Genomic DNA, 15,402 nt, shown 5'->3' on the forward strand with positions numbered 1-15,402 from the left:
GGAAGGCTATTGTCCAGTTTCCATTGGAAGGGCATTAGTGGGTTGTCAGGCCAGTGAAAAAGGCGTGAGACTGGTGAATGGTCAGACCAGGTCATGGGTAGTATTTGTATTTTTTCAGTAAGTGCTATCCCTATAGAGTCCATCATAACATAGTTGATGCAGGAGTATATTTTGTGGGTGTGTGAAAAAATCTTTGATAGTTGGGTGGAATATGCGCCAAGAGTTATGCAGGCCCATAGACCTGACCTGGTTATTTATGTTCCTGATATCCCCCTTAGGGACAGTGGTGGACCCCCCAGATATGTCCAATTCGGGATTTAGTGGGACATTGAAGTGACCTCCGACCACAAGTGTGCCTTTCTTGCATTCTAAAATTATATCTGTAATTTTACGCATAAATGCATTTTGAAACAAGCATTGAATATAGTTATGGGGCGTCCATGTAGGAGACTAATCAAGATAAGCCTTTCCTCCATATCTTGTTCCATTTGTAAGAGATGGAATGGAATGTTATGTCTAATAATTATACCCACTCCATTCTTTTTGGTAGGGCCGGAGGAGAAATAAGCAGAGGGGTATTTGCTCCATTTGGGTTCTTTGTCTCTATTGAAATGTGTTTCTTGGAGTAGGAGAATTGCTCCTTTTTGTTTGTGGAGGTCAGAAAGGACAATGAACCATTTTTTTGTGTTGTGTTGAGGCCCTTAACATTGACTGTTATGAGGATGATAGAGCATGAAAGAGGGCTGTGTTTGTCATGTTGAGGTAGGTTGTATCCTCGGATGCAGATAAGAAATAGGCGGGTTTAGAGAAATGCTCTGAGAGATGGAAGTGTGTAGAGATGTGCTAAAAAAACGTCAGTATGTTTGGGGAAAGGTAAAGGGTAGGATAGGTAGGGTAACTTAGTACACTATGAAGCACTAGTGTAGAGGTTCAGTTTCTAGACCACTGGGTAACACAGATCAATAATCAAATAGTTCACAATTTAACACAATTAGAACAGAGTTTTGAGGTTGTTTAGAATAAAAGACAATCACTATCATATTTCCATATACCTGTGACCTCTAAACTAACTAACAATAACAAAGGCAAAATGGGGGAAGAGACCCTAACATTGCCTATTTGAAGAGTTAAACAATAGGTGAGCAAACCAGCATAGGGCGGTTCCTTAATGTGTGGGTAGTTCCTCTGATTGGCTAGGCCTTGGTAGAGGGAGGGGGGACGGTATATAATACTTTACGGTGATGCAGAGTGTGTAACAGCTGGCTCACTGTATTGATTTGTCGATTGGGCAAGATTAAGTGCTGCCCTTAATGTCCATGCTTAAGCCCTTAATGAGGATGTTAATATGCAGAAGGGGTTATCAGAACAAACATATTTCACTCTTTGCATGTCAGTATAGAATATAAACTAAGGCGAAATAGTCCTCCACCGACATATAACCAAGCAGTGACAATAAAAGTAAAATAATATTTGTATTAACATTTTTCCTAGCATTAGACTGCTAACTTGTCTGTACACACTGCAAAATTGTATAGCATTAAACAGATATAAAAAGTCAGATTCTATCAGCCAATCGGAATTAAGGTAGAAAAAAATCCTATTGGCTGATTGGATCAGCCAATAGGATTTTTCCTACTTTAATTCCGATTGGCTGATAGAATAGTTTAGTTAATTATAGTAATTTTAGATTTATTTAAATTATATTTAAGTTAGGGGGGGGGGGGGGTTAAGGTAAGACTTAGGTTTATGGGTTAAAGGGACATTAAACCCAAATATTGTCTTTCATGATTTAGATAGAGCATGCATATGTAAACAACTTTTCAATTTACTTCTATTATCAATTTTGCTTCATTCTCTTAGAATCCTTTCTTGAAGAAGCAGTAATGCATTACTGGGAACTAGCTGAATACATTGGTAAGCCAATCACAAGAGGCATATATGTGCAGCCACCAATCAGTAGCTAGCTCCCAGCTTCTGAGCCTATCTAGATATGCTTTTAAACAAAGTATACAAAGGGAACAAAGCAAATTAGATAAAAGAAGTACATTGGAAAGTTGTTTAAATTTGTGTGCTCTGACTAAATCATGAAAGAATTTTTTGGGGTTTCATGTCCCTTTAATATGTTTATTATAGTGGCGGAGACGTTGGGGGCGGCATATTAGTGGTTAATAAATGTAGGTAGGTGGCGTCGATGTTAGGGCCGGCAGATTAGGGGTTAATATGTTTATTATAGTGGAGGCGACGTTGGGGGCAGCAGATTATGGGTTAATAAATGTAGGTAGGTGGTGGCGACATTGGGGGCGGCAGATTAGGGGTTAATAAATATAATGTAGGTGTCGGCGATGTTGGGGGCAGCAGATTAGGGGTTCATAAGTATAATGTAGGTGGTGGCGGTGTCCGGAGTGGCAGATAAGGGGTTAATAATATAATGTAGGTTGCGGCGATGTCGGGGGCAGCTAATTAGGGGTGTTTAGACTCGGGGTTCATGTTAGGGTGTTAGGTGTAGACATAAAATGTATTTCCCCATAGGAATCAATGGGGCTGCTTTAAGGCGCTTTACGCTGCTTTTTGGCAGGTGTTAGACTTTTTTTTCAGCCGGCTCTCCCCGTTGATTCCTATGGGGAAATCGTGCATGAGCACGTTACACCAGCTCACCGCTAACGTAAGCAGCGCTGGTATTGGAGTGCAGTAAGGAGCAAAATTTTGCTCAACGCTCACTTCTTGTCTGGATTGTAAAAACCCGTAATACCAGCGCTGTCTGTAAGTGAGCGGTGAGCATAAACTGCTCGTTAGCACCGCACAGCCTCTAACGCAAAACTCGTAATCTAGGTGACTGTTAGTTAACCCCAAACGGAAAAAAAGAACTAAATAAAATTATAAAGTTCTTTCAAATAAACACTGTGATAACTGTAAACAACAGTAAAGGCTACACAGCAAACACAGGGTTAGAAAAATGTATACCCCAATTTGGAAAAAAGCTCTGATATGATCAGATTATCTCACCACCTCCACCGGTCCTGAGACCTACTCCCCACACGCTGATAGAGCAGCACAGAAACAGGAATATAGCAGGAAGGTGTGCAAAAAATGTTAACACTTAGTGTGCCTGAGTTACTGGTGAACACTAAAGCCAAGAAACCTGAAGGAAATATGAGCAAACTGCTCTAAAGATAAACAGACAGTAACCTCATAAAAACTGAATTTTTAGGGAATTCCCACATGTGATGACTCGTGGACCGTCACCATCTGATGAAAAGAATTAAGTAAAGAAATAAGTGAAGGTTTTGGTAGATATTCTTTCTTATTAACCTTAAAGAACATAAACCTTGCCTATAAATCCCTTAATTACCTCAGCTCTATTACAGGAGCAAACAACATGCTAATTATCGCTGGAAGTCCAGGGATGGAGGGGAGCAGAGATGTTTCTCGTAACATTAAAGCAGACCCTAAAAGAAAAAGAAGAAGTCCACGTTATCTATGCTAAATCACTAAATACCTTGTGTTTGAAAGTGAAGTTAAAGGGACAGTGTACTGTAATATTTGGCATACAGAGATCTGATTCCCTTGTAAAAGCTCAACCTATTTTACTGGTTTGTAGTTTCAAAGATCAAAACCAGCTATTTCATATACAAAAAACATAATTTATGTTACCTAATAAATAAATTTATTTCATAATGGCAAGAGTCCATTAGCTAGTGACGTTTGGGATATACATTCCTAGCAGGAGGGGGCAAAGTTTCCCAAACCTCAAAATGCCTATAAATACACCTCCCACCACACTCACACCTTAGTTTAACATATAGCCAAGTAGTGAGGTGTAAAAAGGAGTAAAAAAGCATACAAAAAAGAGGAACTGGAAAATAATATTGTGCTTTTATACAAAAACTGAAATTTATGCTTACCTGATAAATTTGTTTCTTTCTTGACACGGTGAGTCCACGGAATATCACTCCTGACCAGCAGGAGGAGGCAAAGAGCACAACAGCAAAGTTGTTAAATACCACTCCCCTACCCACAACACCCAGTCATTCGACCAAAGGAAAAGTAGTATAAGGTGCAGAGGTGCATGAGGTTTATGAAAAAATAAACTGTCTGAAAATACAGGGCGGGCCGTGGACTCAGTGTGTCAAGAAAGAAACCAGGTAAGCATAAATTTCATTTTCTTTCTAATGACACGGTGAGTCCACGAATCATCATAGTTACTATTGGGAATTAATACCCAAGCTAGAGTACACGGATGATAAGGGAAGGACAAGACAGTTCACCTGAACAAAAGGAACCACTGCTTGAAGAACCTTTATCCCAAAAACCGCCTCAGCTGAAGCAAAAGTATAAAATGTGTAAAATTTAGAAAAAGTGTGTAAAGATGTCCAAGTGGCAGCCTTGCAAATCTGAACTACAGAAGCACCATTTTTGAAAGCCCAGGTAGAAGAAACAGCCCTTGTGGAGTGAGCCGTGATTTTTTCAGGAGGCTGCTGACCAGCAGTCTCATATGCCAAGCGAATAATACTCCTCAACCAACAAGAAAGCGAAGTAGCCTTAGCTTTCTGACCCTTATGCTTCCCAGAAAAGACAACAAATAATGAAGACTGGCGAAAATCCTTAGTCGCCTGTAATAAATATTTCAAAGCACGAACTACATCAAGGTTGTGCAACAAACGTTCCTTATGAGAAGGATTAGGACACAAAGAAGGAACAACAATCTCTTGATTAATATTCTTATCTGAAACAACCTTAGGAAGAAAACCTAAAGCAGTACGCAGTACTAACTTATCAGAATGAAAAATAAGTAAAGGAGCTTCACACTGCAACGCTGAGAGCTCCGAAACCCTTAGAGCCGAAGATATAGCAACCAAAAACAAAACCTTCTAGGTTAACAACTTAATATCCAAAGAATGCATAGGCTCAAACGGAGTCTGTTGAAGAACTCTCAGAACTAAATTAAGACTCCAAGTAGGAGTCACAAACTTAACCATAGGCCGGATTCTAACCAGAGCCTGACAAAAAGACTGAACGTCTCGCACATCCGCCAGACATTTATGCAACAAAATAGATAAAGCAGAAATTTGACCCTTCAGGGTACAAGCAGATAAACCCTTCTCCAGGCCCTCCTGGAGAAAAGACAAAATGCTAGGAATCCTGACTCTACTCCAAGAGTAGCCCTTAAATTCACACCAATACAGATATTTACGCCATATCTTGTAATAAATCTTCCTAGTCACAGGCTTACGCGACAATCATAGTTTCAATAACCGACTCAGAAAAACCACGCTAAGATAGAATCAAGCGTTCAATCTCCAAGCAGTCAGCTTCAGAGAAACGAGATTTGAATGAAGGAAGGGACCTTGAAGTAGAAGGTCCTTCCTAAATGGAAGACTCCAAGGTGGAAAGGATGACATCTCCACCAGATCTGCATACCAGATCCTGCGAGGCCACGCCGGTGCAATGAGAATTACAGACGTCCTCTCCTGTCGGATACGAGCAATAACTCGAGGAAGAAGGGCAAACGGAGGAAACACATATGCCAGACTGAACTTCCAAGGAACTGCTAGAGCATCTATTAAAACCGCTTGAAAATCCATTGACCTCGAACCGTACTTCGGAAGCTTGGCATTGTGACGAGATGAGATAAGATCCAACTCCGGTTGACCGCACCAGAGAATCAAACTGGAAAACACCTCCAGATTAAGTTCCCACTCCCCCGGATGAAAAGACAGTCTGCTCAGAAAATCCGCTTCCCAATTGTCCACCCCTGGAATGTGGATCGCAGACAGACAGCAATTGTGAGTTTCCACCCACTGAATAATTCTGGTTACCTCCATCGACAAGGAACTCCGAGTTCCTCCCTGATGATTGATGTAAGCCACGGATGTTATATTGTCCGACTGAAATCTGATAAACTGGGTTGAAGCCAACTGAGGCCTGGCTAGAAGAGCATTGAAGATTGCCCTCAGCTCTAAAACATTTATAGGAAGAGCCGATTCCTCCCGGGTCCACAGACCCTGAGCCTTCAGCGAACCCCAGACAGCTCCCCAACCAGAGACAGATTCGTATAATCCCCGTTCCACTGTCTCAACATGCATAACTGCAGAGGCCTGAGATGAAATCGAACAAACAGAATGATGTCCATGACCGAAACCATCAGACCAATAACCTCCATACACTGGGCCACCGACGGCCGAGGAGATGACTGAAGAGCCAGACAAGAATTAAACATGTTTTACTTCCTTGCTTCTGTCAAAAAGATCTTCATTTCCAGAGAATCTATAATGGTTCCCAAGAATACCACTCTTGTAGCCGGAATCAAGGAACTTTTTCCTAAATTCACCTTCCAACCGTAGGAGCGCAGAAAAGACAACAACTCCGTGTGGGAGTTTGCTAGTTGAAAAGATGGCGTCTGGACTAAAATGTTGTCCAGATAAGGAGCTACCGCAACCCCCTGCAATCTGAGAACTGCCAGCAACGAAACCAGAACCTTTGAGAACACCCGGGGAGCTGTTGCAATACCAAAAGGAAGATCCACAAACTGAAAATGCTAGTCTAGGAAAGCAAATCTCATAAACTTGTAATGATCCTTGTGGATGGGAATATGCAGATATGCATCCTTCAGATCTACTGTAGTCATGAATTGCCCCTCTTGAACCAGAGGAAGAATTGACCGAATAGTTTCCATCTTGAAAGACGGAACTCTGAGAAACTTGTTTACACACTTGAGATCCAGAATGGGTCTGAAAGTTCCCTCCTTTTTGGGAACGATAAACAGATTGGAATAGAAACCGAGCCCCTGCTCCTAAACTGGAACAGGAACTATCACTCCCATGTCGGAAAGATCTTGAGCACAACTTAAGAATGCCTCTCTTTTAATCTGGTTTACAGATAACCTTGAAAGATAAAAACTGCCCCTGGGAGGAAATTTTTTGAACTCCAGCTTGTATCCCTGGGACACTATCTACCACCCAGGGATCTGGAACATTCCTTACCCAGGCTAGAGCGAACATAGACAGCCTGCCCCCCACGCAATCTATTCCCAGATCGGGGGAAGACCCTTCATGCTGACTGAGTCAGCAGCAGGCTTCTAAGATTGCTTCCCCTTGCTCCAGGACTGATTTGACCTCCAAGAGGGCTTGGACTGATCCTGCTTGGAGGAGGAAGACTTACCAGAGAAGTTACGAAAGGAACGAAAATTACTCTGCCGACCCTTCTGCTTATTTCTCTTATCCTGGGGAAGAGAATGCCCCTTCCCTTCAGTAATATCGGAAATAATTTCACCCAAACAAGGTCTGCCCCTTGTAAGGAATGGATAAAAGCTTAGATTTGGATGATACATCCGCAGACCAGGACTTTAACCATAAAGCCCTGCGCGCCAGAACAGCAAAGCCAGAAATCTGATGACCTGTAAAAAAGAAATGGCCAATTTTAAAGCCTTAATTCTACCCTGAATTTCCTCCAGAGAAGTTTCCTGTTGTATAGAATCAGACAACGCATCAAACCAATATGCAGCCGCACTGGTAATTGTAGCAATACACACAGCAGGCTGCCATTGGAACCCCTGGTAAACATATATCCTTTTAAGCAAAGCCTACAACTTCTTATCCATGGGATCTTTAAAAGAACAACTATTCTCAATAGGAATAGTGGTCCTCTTAGCCAAAGTGGAAACAGCTCCCTCTACCTTAGGAACCGTCTGCCAAGATTCCTTAATAGAATACGCAATAGGAAACATCTTCCTAAAAATAGGAGAAGGGGAAAAAGGAATTCCAGGCTTCTCCCATTCCCATGAAATAATCTCTGAAACACATGACCGTTGAATTAGAGTCATCCAAGGTAGCTAAAACAAATGGAGGTGCTCCAGCTTAAATCTGAAAGAAACCACCTCAGAATCAGCAGAAGTAACTACACTATCAGAATCTGAAATTTCACCTTCAGACGCTACTGAAGTATCTTCTTCCTCAGACCTATGGGAAGAAACATTTGACATAACTCCAACAGAGTGAGAACCCTTAAACTTTGTTTTGCGCTTCCCCTTCAAAACAGGAAAAACAGACAAAGCCTCAGATACAGCAGAGGATATGTGAGTAGCCATATCCTGCAATGAAAAACCAACCTGAGACGAGACGCAGGGCACTGTATGAGAAGAGTATTGGGGTGATTGGGGAGAAAGCTGCGGTATAGCTTGAACAGGAGACTCCTTTACAACATTCTCCTTAGAAAATAAAGGCTCTGAGTCAAAAAGTACAAAATAGAACCCTGCAGCACCTATGCACCTCAACAAGCCTTGCTGACCTCCCACGGACCGGAGTAAAGAGTAACATAGCAGAGATAATCGGGACAGTACCACAGTAGCCACCTGCTCTCCAGACTGGCCGCACCTGCACCAGCTAGTACTACCTTTCAGAATGACCGGAGCTGACAGGAAGGCCTACTAAAACACTTCCTCCTCAAACAGCGTGCAAAACTCACGCCGTAGAAGCCCCGCCCATCGTGGGCGTATGCAAACACCTCCCGGCCGACATTACTACAAACAGACGCTGGGAGGAATAAAAAAAGGCCAAAGTAAACTGTCAGCGGACTAAGGCTGACAAGAAACCGAGAAAGGAGCCAAAAAAGGAGTACAAAAAACAAACAAAAAAAACACTCTAAAACAGAACCGAACAAAAAATAGAAATCGTCTGCTAAACACAATATGTCAGACTGTCCTCTCACAGTGCCCCATAAAAAACTGCCCACATATAAAACCTGCACAAACAGGTTCAAAGTCCAAAGATTAACCCCATAAGTGCCAACATTTTCTGAACCATCAGAAAAATAAAAAAAACAGCACTTACCTCCATGATAATCTGCCCGGCAGCAAGGCACCTAACTTTACCCCTGCCTTGTAACTGAAACAAGCAAATAGAATGACTGGGGGTTGTGGGTAGGGGAGTGGTATTTAACAGCTTTGCTGTGGTGCTCTTTGCCGTCTCCTGCTGGTCAGGAGTGATATTCCCAATAGTAATTATGATGATCTGTGGACTCACCATGTCATTAGAAAGAAAAATATAACCACAGGGTGGGCCTCATGAACTCTTGCTATTATAAAATAGATGAATTTATCAGGTAAGTTCTTACATAAATTATGTTTTCTTTCATTCAAATGGCAAGAGTCCATGAGCTAGTGACGTATGGGATAAAATACCCAAGATGTGGAAGTCAACAGAAGAGTCACTAGAGAGGGAGGGATAAAATTAAAACAGCTATTTCCGCTGAGAAATTAAATCCAAAAAATATGTTTTTCTGATAAGCAGAAGAATCAAACAGACAGCTGCCTGAAGAACTTTTCTACCAAAGACTGCTTCAGAAGAAGCAAATACATAAAAATGGTAAAATTTAGTAAATGTATGCAAAAAAAGACCAAGTTGCTGCTTTGCAAATCTGATCAACTGAAGCTTTATTCTAAAAAAACCCAAGAAGTGGCAACTGATCTAGTAGAATGAGCCGTAGTTCTCTGAGGCGGAGACTGCCCCACCACCAAGTAAGCCTTGTGAAACAAAAGCTTTAACCAAGATTCCAAAGAAATGGCAGAGGCTTTCTGACCTTTCCTAGAACCAGAAAAGACAACAAATAGACTAGAAGTCTTCCTGAAATGTTTAGTAGCCTCAACATAGTATTTCAAAGCTCTTACCACATCCAAAGAGAGTAACGATTTCTAAAGAGAGTTCTTAGGATTCGGACACAAGGAACAATAATTTCCTTACTAATGTTGTTAGAATTCACAACCTTAGGAAGAAATTTAAAGTCTGCAAAACAGCTTTATCCTGATGAAAAATCAGAAAAGGAGACTCACAAGAGAGAGCAGACAATTCAGAAACTCTTCCAGCAGAAGAGATAGCCAAAAGGAACAATACTTTCCAAGAAATTATTTTAATAATCAAAGAATGCATAGGCTCAAAAGGAGGAGCCTGCAAAACCTTCAAACCCAAATTAAGACTCCAAGGAGGAGAAATAGATTTAATAACAGGCTTGATATGGACTAAAGCCTGAACAAAACAGTGAATATCAGGAAGTTTAGCAATCTTTCTATGAAATAAAACAGAAAAAGCAGAGATTTGTCCCTTCAAAGTACTTGTAGACAAACTTTATCCAAACAGTCCTGAAGAAACTGTAAAATTCCAGGAATTCTAAAAGAATGCCAAGAGAATTTATGAGAAGAACACCATGAAATATGTTTTCCAAACCCGATAACAAATGTTCCTTGAAACAGACTTATGAGCCTGCAACATAGTATTAATCACGGAGTCAGAGAAACCTCTATGACTATGCACTAAGTGTTCAATTTCCATACCTTCAAATTTAGCAATTTGAGATCTTGATGGAAAAAACATAATTTATGCTTACCTGATAAATATATTTCTCTTGTGATGTATCGAGTTCACGGATTCATCCTTACTTGTGGGATATTCTCCTTCCCAACAGGAAGTGGTAAAGAGAGCACCCACAGCAGAGCTGTCTATATAGCTCCCCCTTAGCTCCACCCCCCAGTCATACGACCGAAGGCTAGGAAGAAAAAGGAGAAACTATAGGGTGCAGTGGTGACTGAAAGTTTTAAAATAAAAATATATATGCCTGTCTTAAAAAACAGGGCGGGCCGTGGACTCGATACATCACAAGAGAAATAAATTTATCAGGTAAGCATAAATTATGTTTTCTCTTGTAAGATGTATCGAGTCCACGGATTCATCCTTACTTGTGGGATACCAATACCAAAGCTTTAGGACACGGATGAAAGGAGGGACAAGACAGGGACCTTAAACGGAAGGCACCACTGCTTGTAGAACCTTTCTCCCAAAAATAGCCTCCGAAGAAGCAAAAGTATCGAATTTGTAAAATTTGGAAAAAGTATGAAGCGAAGACCAAGTCGCCGCCTTACAAATATGTTCAACAGAAGCCTCATTCTTAAAAGCCCATGTGGAAGCCACAGCTCTAGTAGAATGAGCAGTAATTCTTTCAGGAGGCTGCTGTCCAGCAGTCTCATAGGCCAAACGGATGATGCTTTTCAGCCAAAAGGAAAGAGAGGTAACCGTAGCCCTTTGACCTCTCTGTTTACCAGAATAAACAACAAACAATGAAGATGTTTGACGGAAATCTTTAGTTGCTTGTAAGTAGAACTTTAAAGCACGAACCACATCAAGATTGTGTAACAGACGTTCCTTCTTTGATGAAGGATTAGGACACAGAGAAGGAACAACAATCTCTTGATTGATATTCTTACTAGAAACAACCTTAGGAAGAAACCCAGGTTTGGTACGCAAAACCACCTTATCTGCATGGAAAACAAGGTAAGGGGAATCACATTGTAAAGCAGATAGCTCAGAAACTCTTCGAGCCGAAGAGATAGCTACTAAAAACAAAACTTTCCAAGATAGAAGCTTAATATCTATGGAATGCATAGGTTCAAACGGAACCCCTTGAAGAACTTTAAGAACTAAGTTTAGGCTCCATGGCGGAGCAACAGGTTTAAATACAGGCTTGATTCTGACCAAAGCCTGACTAAATGCTTGAATGTCTGGGACATCTGCCAGACGTTTGTGTAGTAGAATAGACAAAGCAGATATTTGTCCTTTTAGGGAACTAGCAGATAATCCCTTCTCCAAACCTTCTTGGAGAAAAGACAATATTCTAGGAATCCTAATCTTACTCCACGAGTAACCTTTGGATTCACACCAATAAAGATATTTGCGCCAAATCTTATGATAGATCTTCCTGGTGACAGGCTTTCTAGCCTGAAACAGGGTATCAATGACCGACTCAGAGAAACCACGCTTTGATAGAATCAGGCGTTCAATCTCCAAGCAGTCAAGACGCAGAGAAATTAGATTTGGATGCGTGAACGGACCTTGAATTAGAAGGTCCCGCCTCATTGGCAGAGTCCACGGTGGAACCGAGGACATGTCCACTAGGTCTGCATACCAAATCCTGCGTGCCACGCAGGTGCTATCAGAATTACCGAAGCTCTCTCCTGCTTGATTCTGGCAACCAGACGTGGGAGGAGAGGAAACGGTGGAAATACATAGGCCAGATTGAAGGACCAAGGCACTGCTAGAGCATCTATCAGTACCGCCTTGGGATCCCGGGACCTGGACCCGTAACGAGAAAGTTTGGCATTCTGACGAGACGCCATCAGATCCAATTCTGGTGTGCCCCATAGTTGAATCAGCTGGGCAAATACCTCCGGATGGAGTTCCCACTCCCCCGGATGAAAAGTCTGACAACATCCGCCTCCCAGTTCTCTACCCCTGGGATGTGGATTGCTGAGAGATGGCAAGAGTGATCCTCTGCCCACCGGATTATTTTGGTTACCTCCATCATCGCTAGAGGACTCCGTGTTCCTCCTTGATGATTGATATAAGCTACAGTCGTGATGTTGTCCGACTGAAATCTGATGAATTTGGCCGCAGCAAGCTGAGGCCACGCCTGAAACGCAGTGAATATCGCTCTCAGTTCTAGAATGTTTATCGGGAGGAGAGCTTCCTCCCGAGACCATAAGCCCTGTGCTTTCAGGGAGTTCCAGACTGCACCCCAGCCTAGCAGGCTGGCATCTGTCGTTACAATGAGCCACTCTGGCCTGCGGAAACACATTCCATGAGACAGGTGGTCCTGAGACAACCACCAGAGAAGAGATTCTCTGGTCCCCTGGTCCAGATGCAGTTGAGGAGATAAATCTGCATAATCCCCATTCCACTGTTTGAGCATGCATAGTTGCAGTGGTCTGAGGTGTAGGCGGGCAAAAGGAACTATGTCCATTGCCGCTACCATGAGTCCGATTACCTCCATACACTGAGCCATTGATGGCCGAGGAATGGAATGAAGAGCTCGGCAAGTGGTTAAGAGTTTTAATTTCCTGACCTCCGTCAGAAATATTTTCATTTCTACCGAGTCTATCAGAGTCCCTAGGAAGGAAACTCTTGTAAGAGGGAAGAGAGAACTCTTTTTTATGTTCACCTTCCACCCGTGAGCTCTCAGAAAAGCCAACACGATGTCCGTGTGAGACTTGGCTAGCTGGAAAGTCGACGCCTGAATTAAGATGTCATCTAGATAAGGTGCCACTGCTATGCCCCGTGGTCGCAGAACCGCCAGAAGGGACCCTAGCACTTTTGTGAAAATTCTGGGAGCCGTGGCCAACCCGAAGAGAAGGGCCACAAACTGGTAATGCCTGTTTAGAAAGGCGAATCTGAGAAATTGATGATCATCTCTGTGAATAGGGATGTGTAGATACGCATCCTTTAAGTCCACGGTAGTCATATATTGACCCTCCTGGATCAGAGGTAGAATAGTCCGAATAGTCTCCATCTTGAATGATGGAACCTTGAGGAACTTGTTTAGAATTTTGAGATCCAAGATTGGTCTGAAAGTTCCCTCTTTTTTGGGAACCACAAACAGGTTTGAATAAAACCCTAGCCCCTGTTCCTCTATTGGGACTGGGCGGATCACCTCCATGGTATGTTGGTCTTCTACACAGCGTAAGAACGCCTCTCTCTTTATCTGGTTTACAGACAATCGAGAAATGTGAAATCTCCCCCTTGGAAGGGAGTCTTTAAATTCCAGAAGATACCCCTGGGACACAATTTCTAAAGCCCAGGAATCGTGAACATCTCTCGCCCAAGCCTGAGCGAAGAGAGAGAGTCTGCCCCCTACTAGATCCAGTCCCGGATTGGGGGCTACCCCTTCATGCTGTTTTAGAAGCAGCTGCAGGCTTCTTGGCCTGTTTACCCTTGTTCCAAGCCTGGTTAGGTCTCCAGACTGACTTGGATTGGGCAAAATTTCCCTCTTGCTTTGCAGTAGAGGAAGCTGAAGCGGGACCACTCTTAAAGTTCCGAAAGGAACGAAAATTATTCTGTTTGGTCCTCATCTTACTTGATCTATCCTGAGGGAGGGCATGACCTTTCCCTCCAGTGATGTCTGAAATAATCTCTTTCAGTTCAGGCCCGAATAGGGTCTTACCTTTGAAAGGAATGTTCAAAAGTTTAGATTTAGATGACACATCAGCAGACCAGGGCTTAAGCCATAACGCCCTGCGTGCTAAAATGGCAAAACCTGAATTCTTTGCCGCTAATTTAGCCAGTTGAAATGCGGCATCTGTAATAAAAGAATTAGCCAACTTAAGGGCCTTAATTCCGTCTATAATCTCCTCTAATGGAGCCTCCTCTAGAGCCTCAAACCAGAAAGCAGCTGCAGTCGTTACAGGAACAATGCGCGCAATAGGTTGGAGAGAAAAACCTTGATGAACAAAAATTTTCTTCAAGAGACCCTCTAACTTTTATCCATAGGATCTTTGAAAGCACAACTATCTTCGATAGGTATAGTTGTACGCTTAGACAGAGTAGAAATAGCTCCCTCCACCTTACTGTCTGCCATGAATCCCTTATGGTGTCAGATATGGGAAACATTTTCTTAAAAACAGGAAAGGGAGTGAACGGAATACCTGGTCTATCCCACTCCTTAGCAATAATATTCACAATCCTCTTAGGGACTGGAAAAACATCAGTGTAAACAGGAACCTCTAAATATTTATCCATTTTACACAATTTCTCTGGGACCACTATAGGGTCACAATCATCTAGAGTTGCTAATACCTCCCTAAGCAATAAGCGGAGGTGTTCAAGCTTAAATTTAAAGGCCGTCATATTAGAATCTGTCTGAGGAAGCGTCTTTCCTGAATCAGAAATTTCTCCCTCAGAACACAAATCCCTCACCCCTTCAAAGCATTGTGAGGGCATATCAGATATGGCTACTAAAGCATGAGACGGCTCAGCATTTTTCCTTAACCCAGAGCTGTCCCGCTTTCCTTGTAAACCAGGCAGTTTGGATAAAACCTCTGTGAGGGTTGTATTCATAACTGTGGCCATGTCTTGTAAAGTAAATGAATTTGAGGTACTTGGCGTCACTTGTGCGGGCGTTGTGACACTTGGGGAGAGCTAGATGGCGAACCCTCATTTACTTCTGACTGAGAATCATCTATTGCTCTATTTTTAAATGCTAATATATGTTCTTTATAATTTATAGACATATCAGTACAATTGGGACACATTCTAAGAGGGGGTTCCACAATGGCTTCCAAACATATTGAACAAGGTTTTCCCTTGGTGTCAGACATGTTAAACAGGCTAGTAATGTAACAAGCAAGCTTGGAAAACACTGTAATCAAAGTAAATAACACTTAGAAATAAAACGGTACTGTGCCTTTAAGAGAAAAAAAAGCTGCACAAGTTCTGCAAAACAGTGTAAAAAAGCAGTAAACTTAACATTTTTACAGTAGTATCTTACAGCCTTAGTAACTTTGCACAGCTATGCAAATAAACAATTAACCCCTTAATGGCAAAACCGGACTGAAAAAACGTGAAAACCGGTAAAAAAGACTTTCAGCAC

At 42.2% G+C, this 15,402-nt stretch overlaps 1 protein-coding gene across 1 annotated transcript in view; it reads right to left on the minus strand.

Moving 5' to 3' along the window:
• The window catches only part of TDRD9 (tudor domain containing 9), a 680,447-nt gene that overhangs the window by 42,378 nt on the left and 622,667 nt on the right, over nt 1-15,402 (minus strand). Inside the window, exon 20 of the mRNA XM_053706205.1 lies at nt 3,350-3,446. Coding sequence (XP_053562180.1) covers nt 3,350-3,446 — 97 coding nt within the window. The remainder of the gene's footprint in view (nt 1-3,349; nt 3,447-15,402) is intronic.

This window comes from Bombina bombina, chromosome 1 (genome assembly GCF_027579735.1).
Source record: "Bombina bombina isolate aBomBom1 chromosome 1, aBomBom1.pri, whole genome shotgun sequence".
Classification (NCBI taxonomy): Eukaryota; Metazoa; Chordata; class Amphibia; order Anura; family Bombinatoridae; genus Bombina; species Bombina bombina.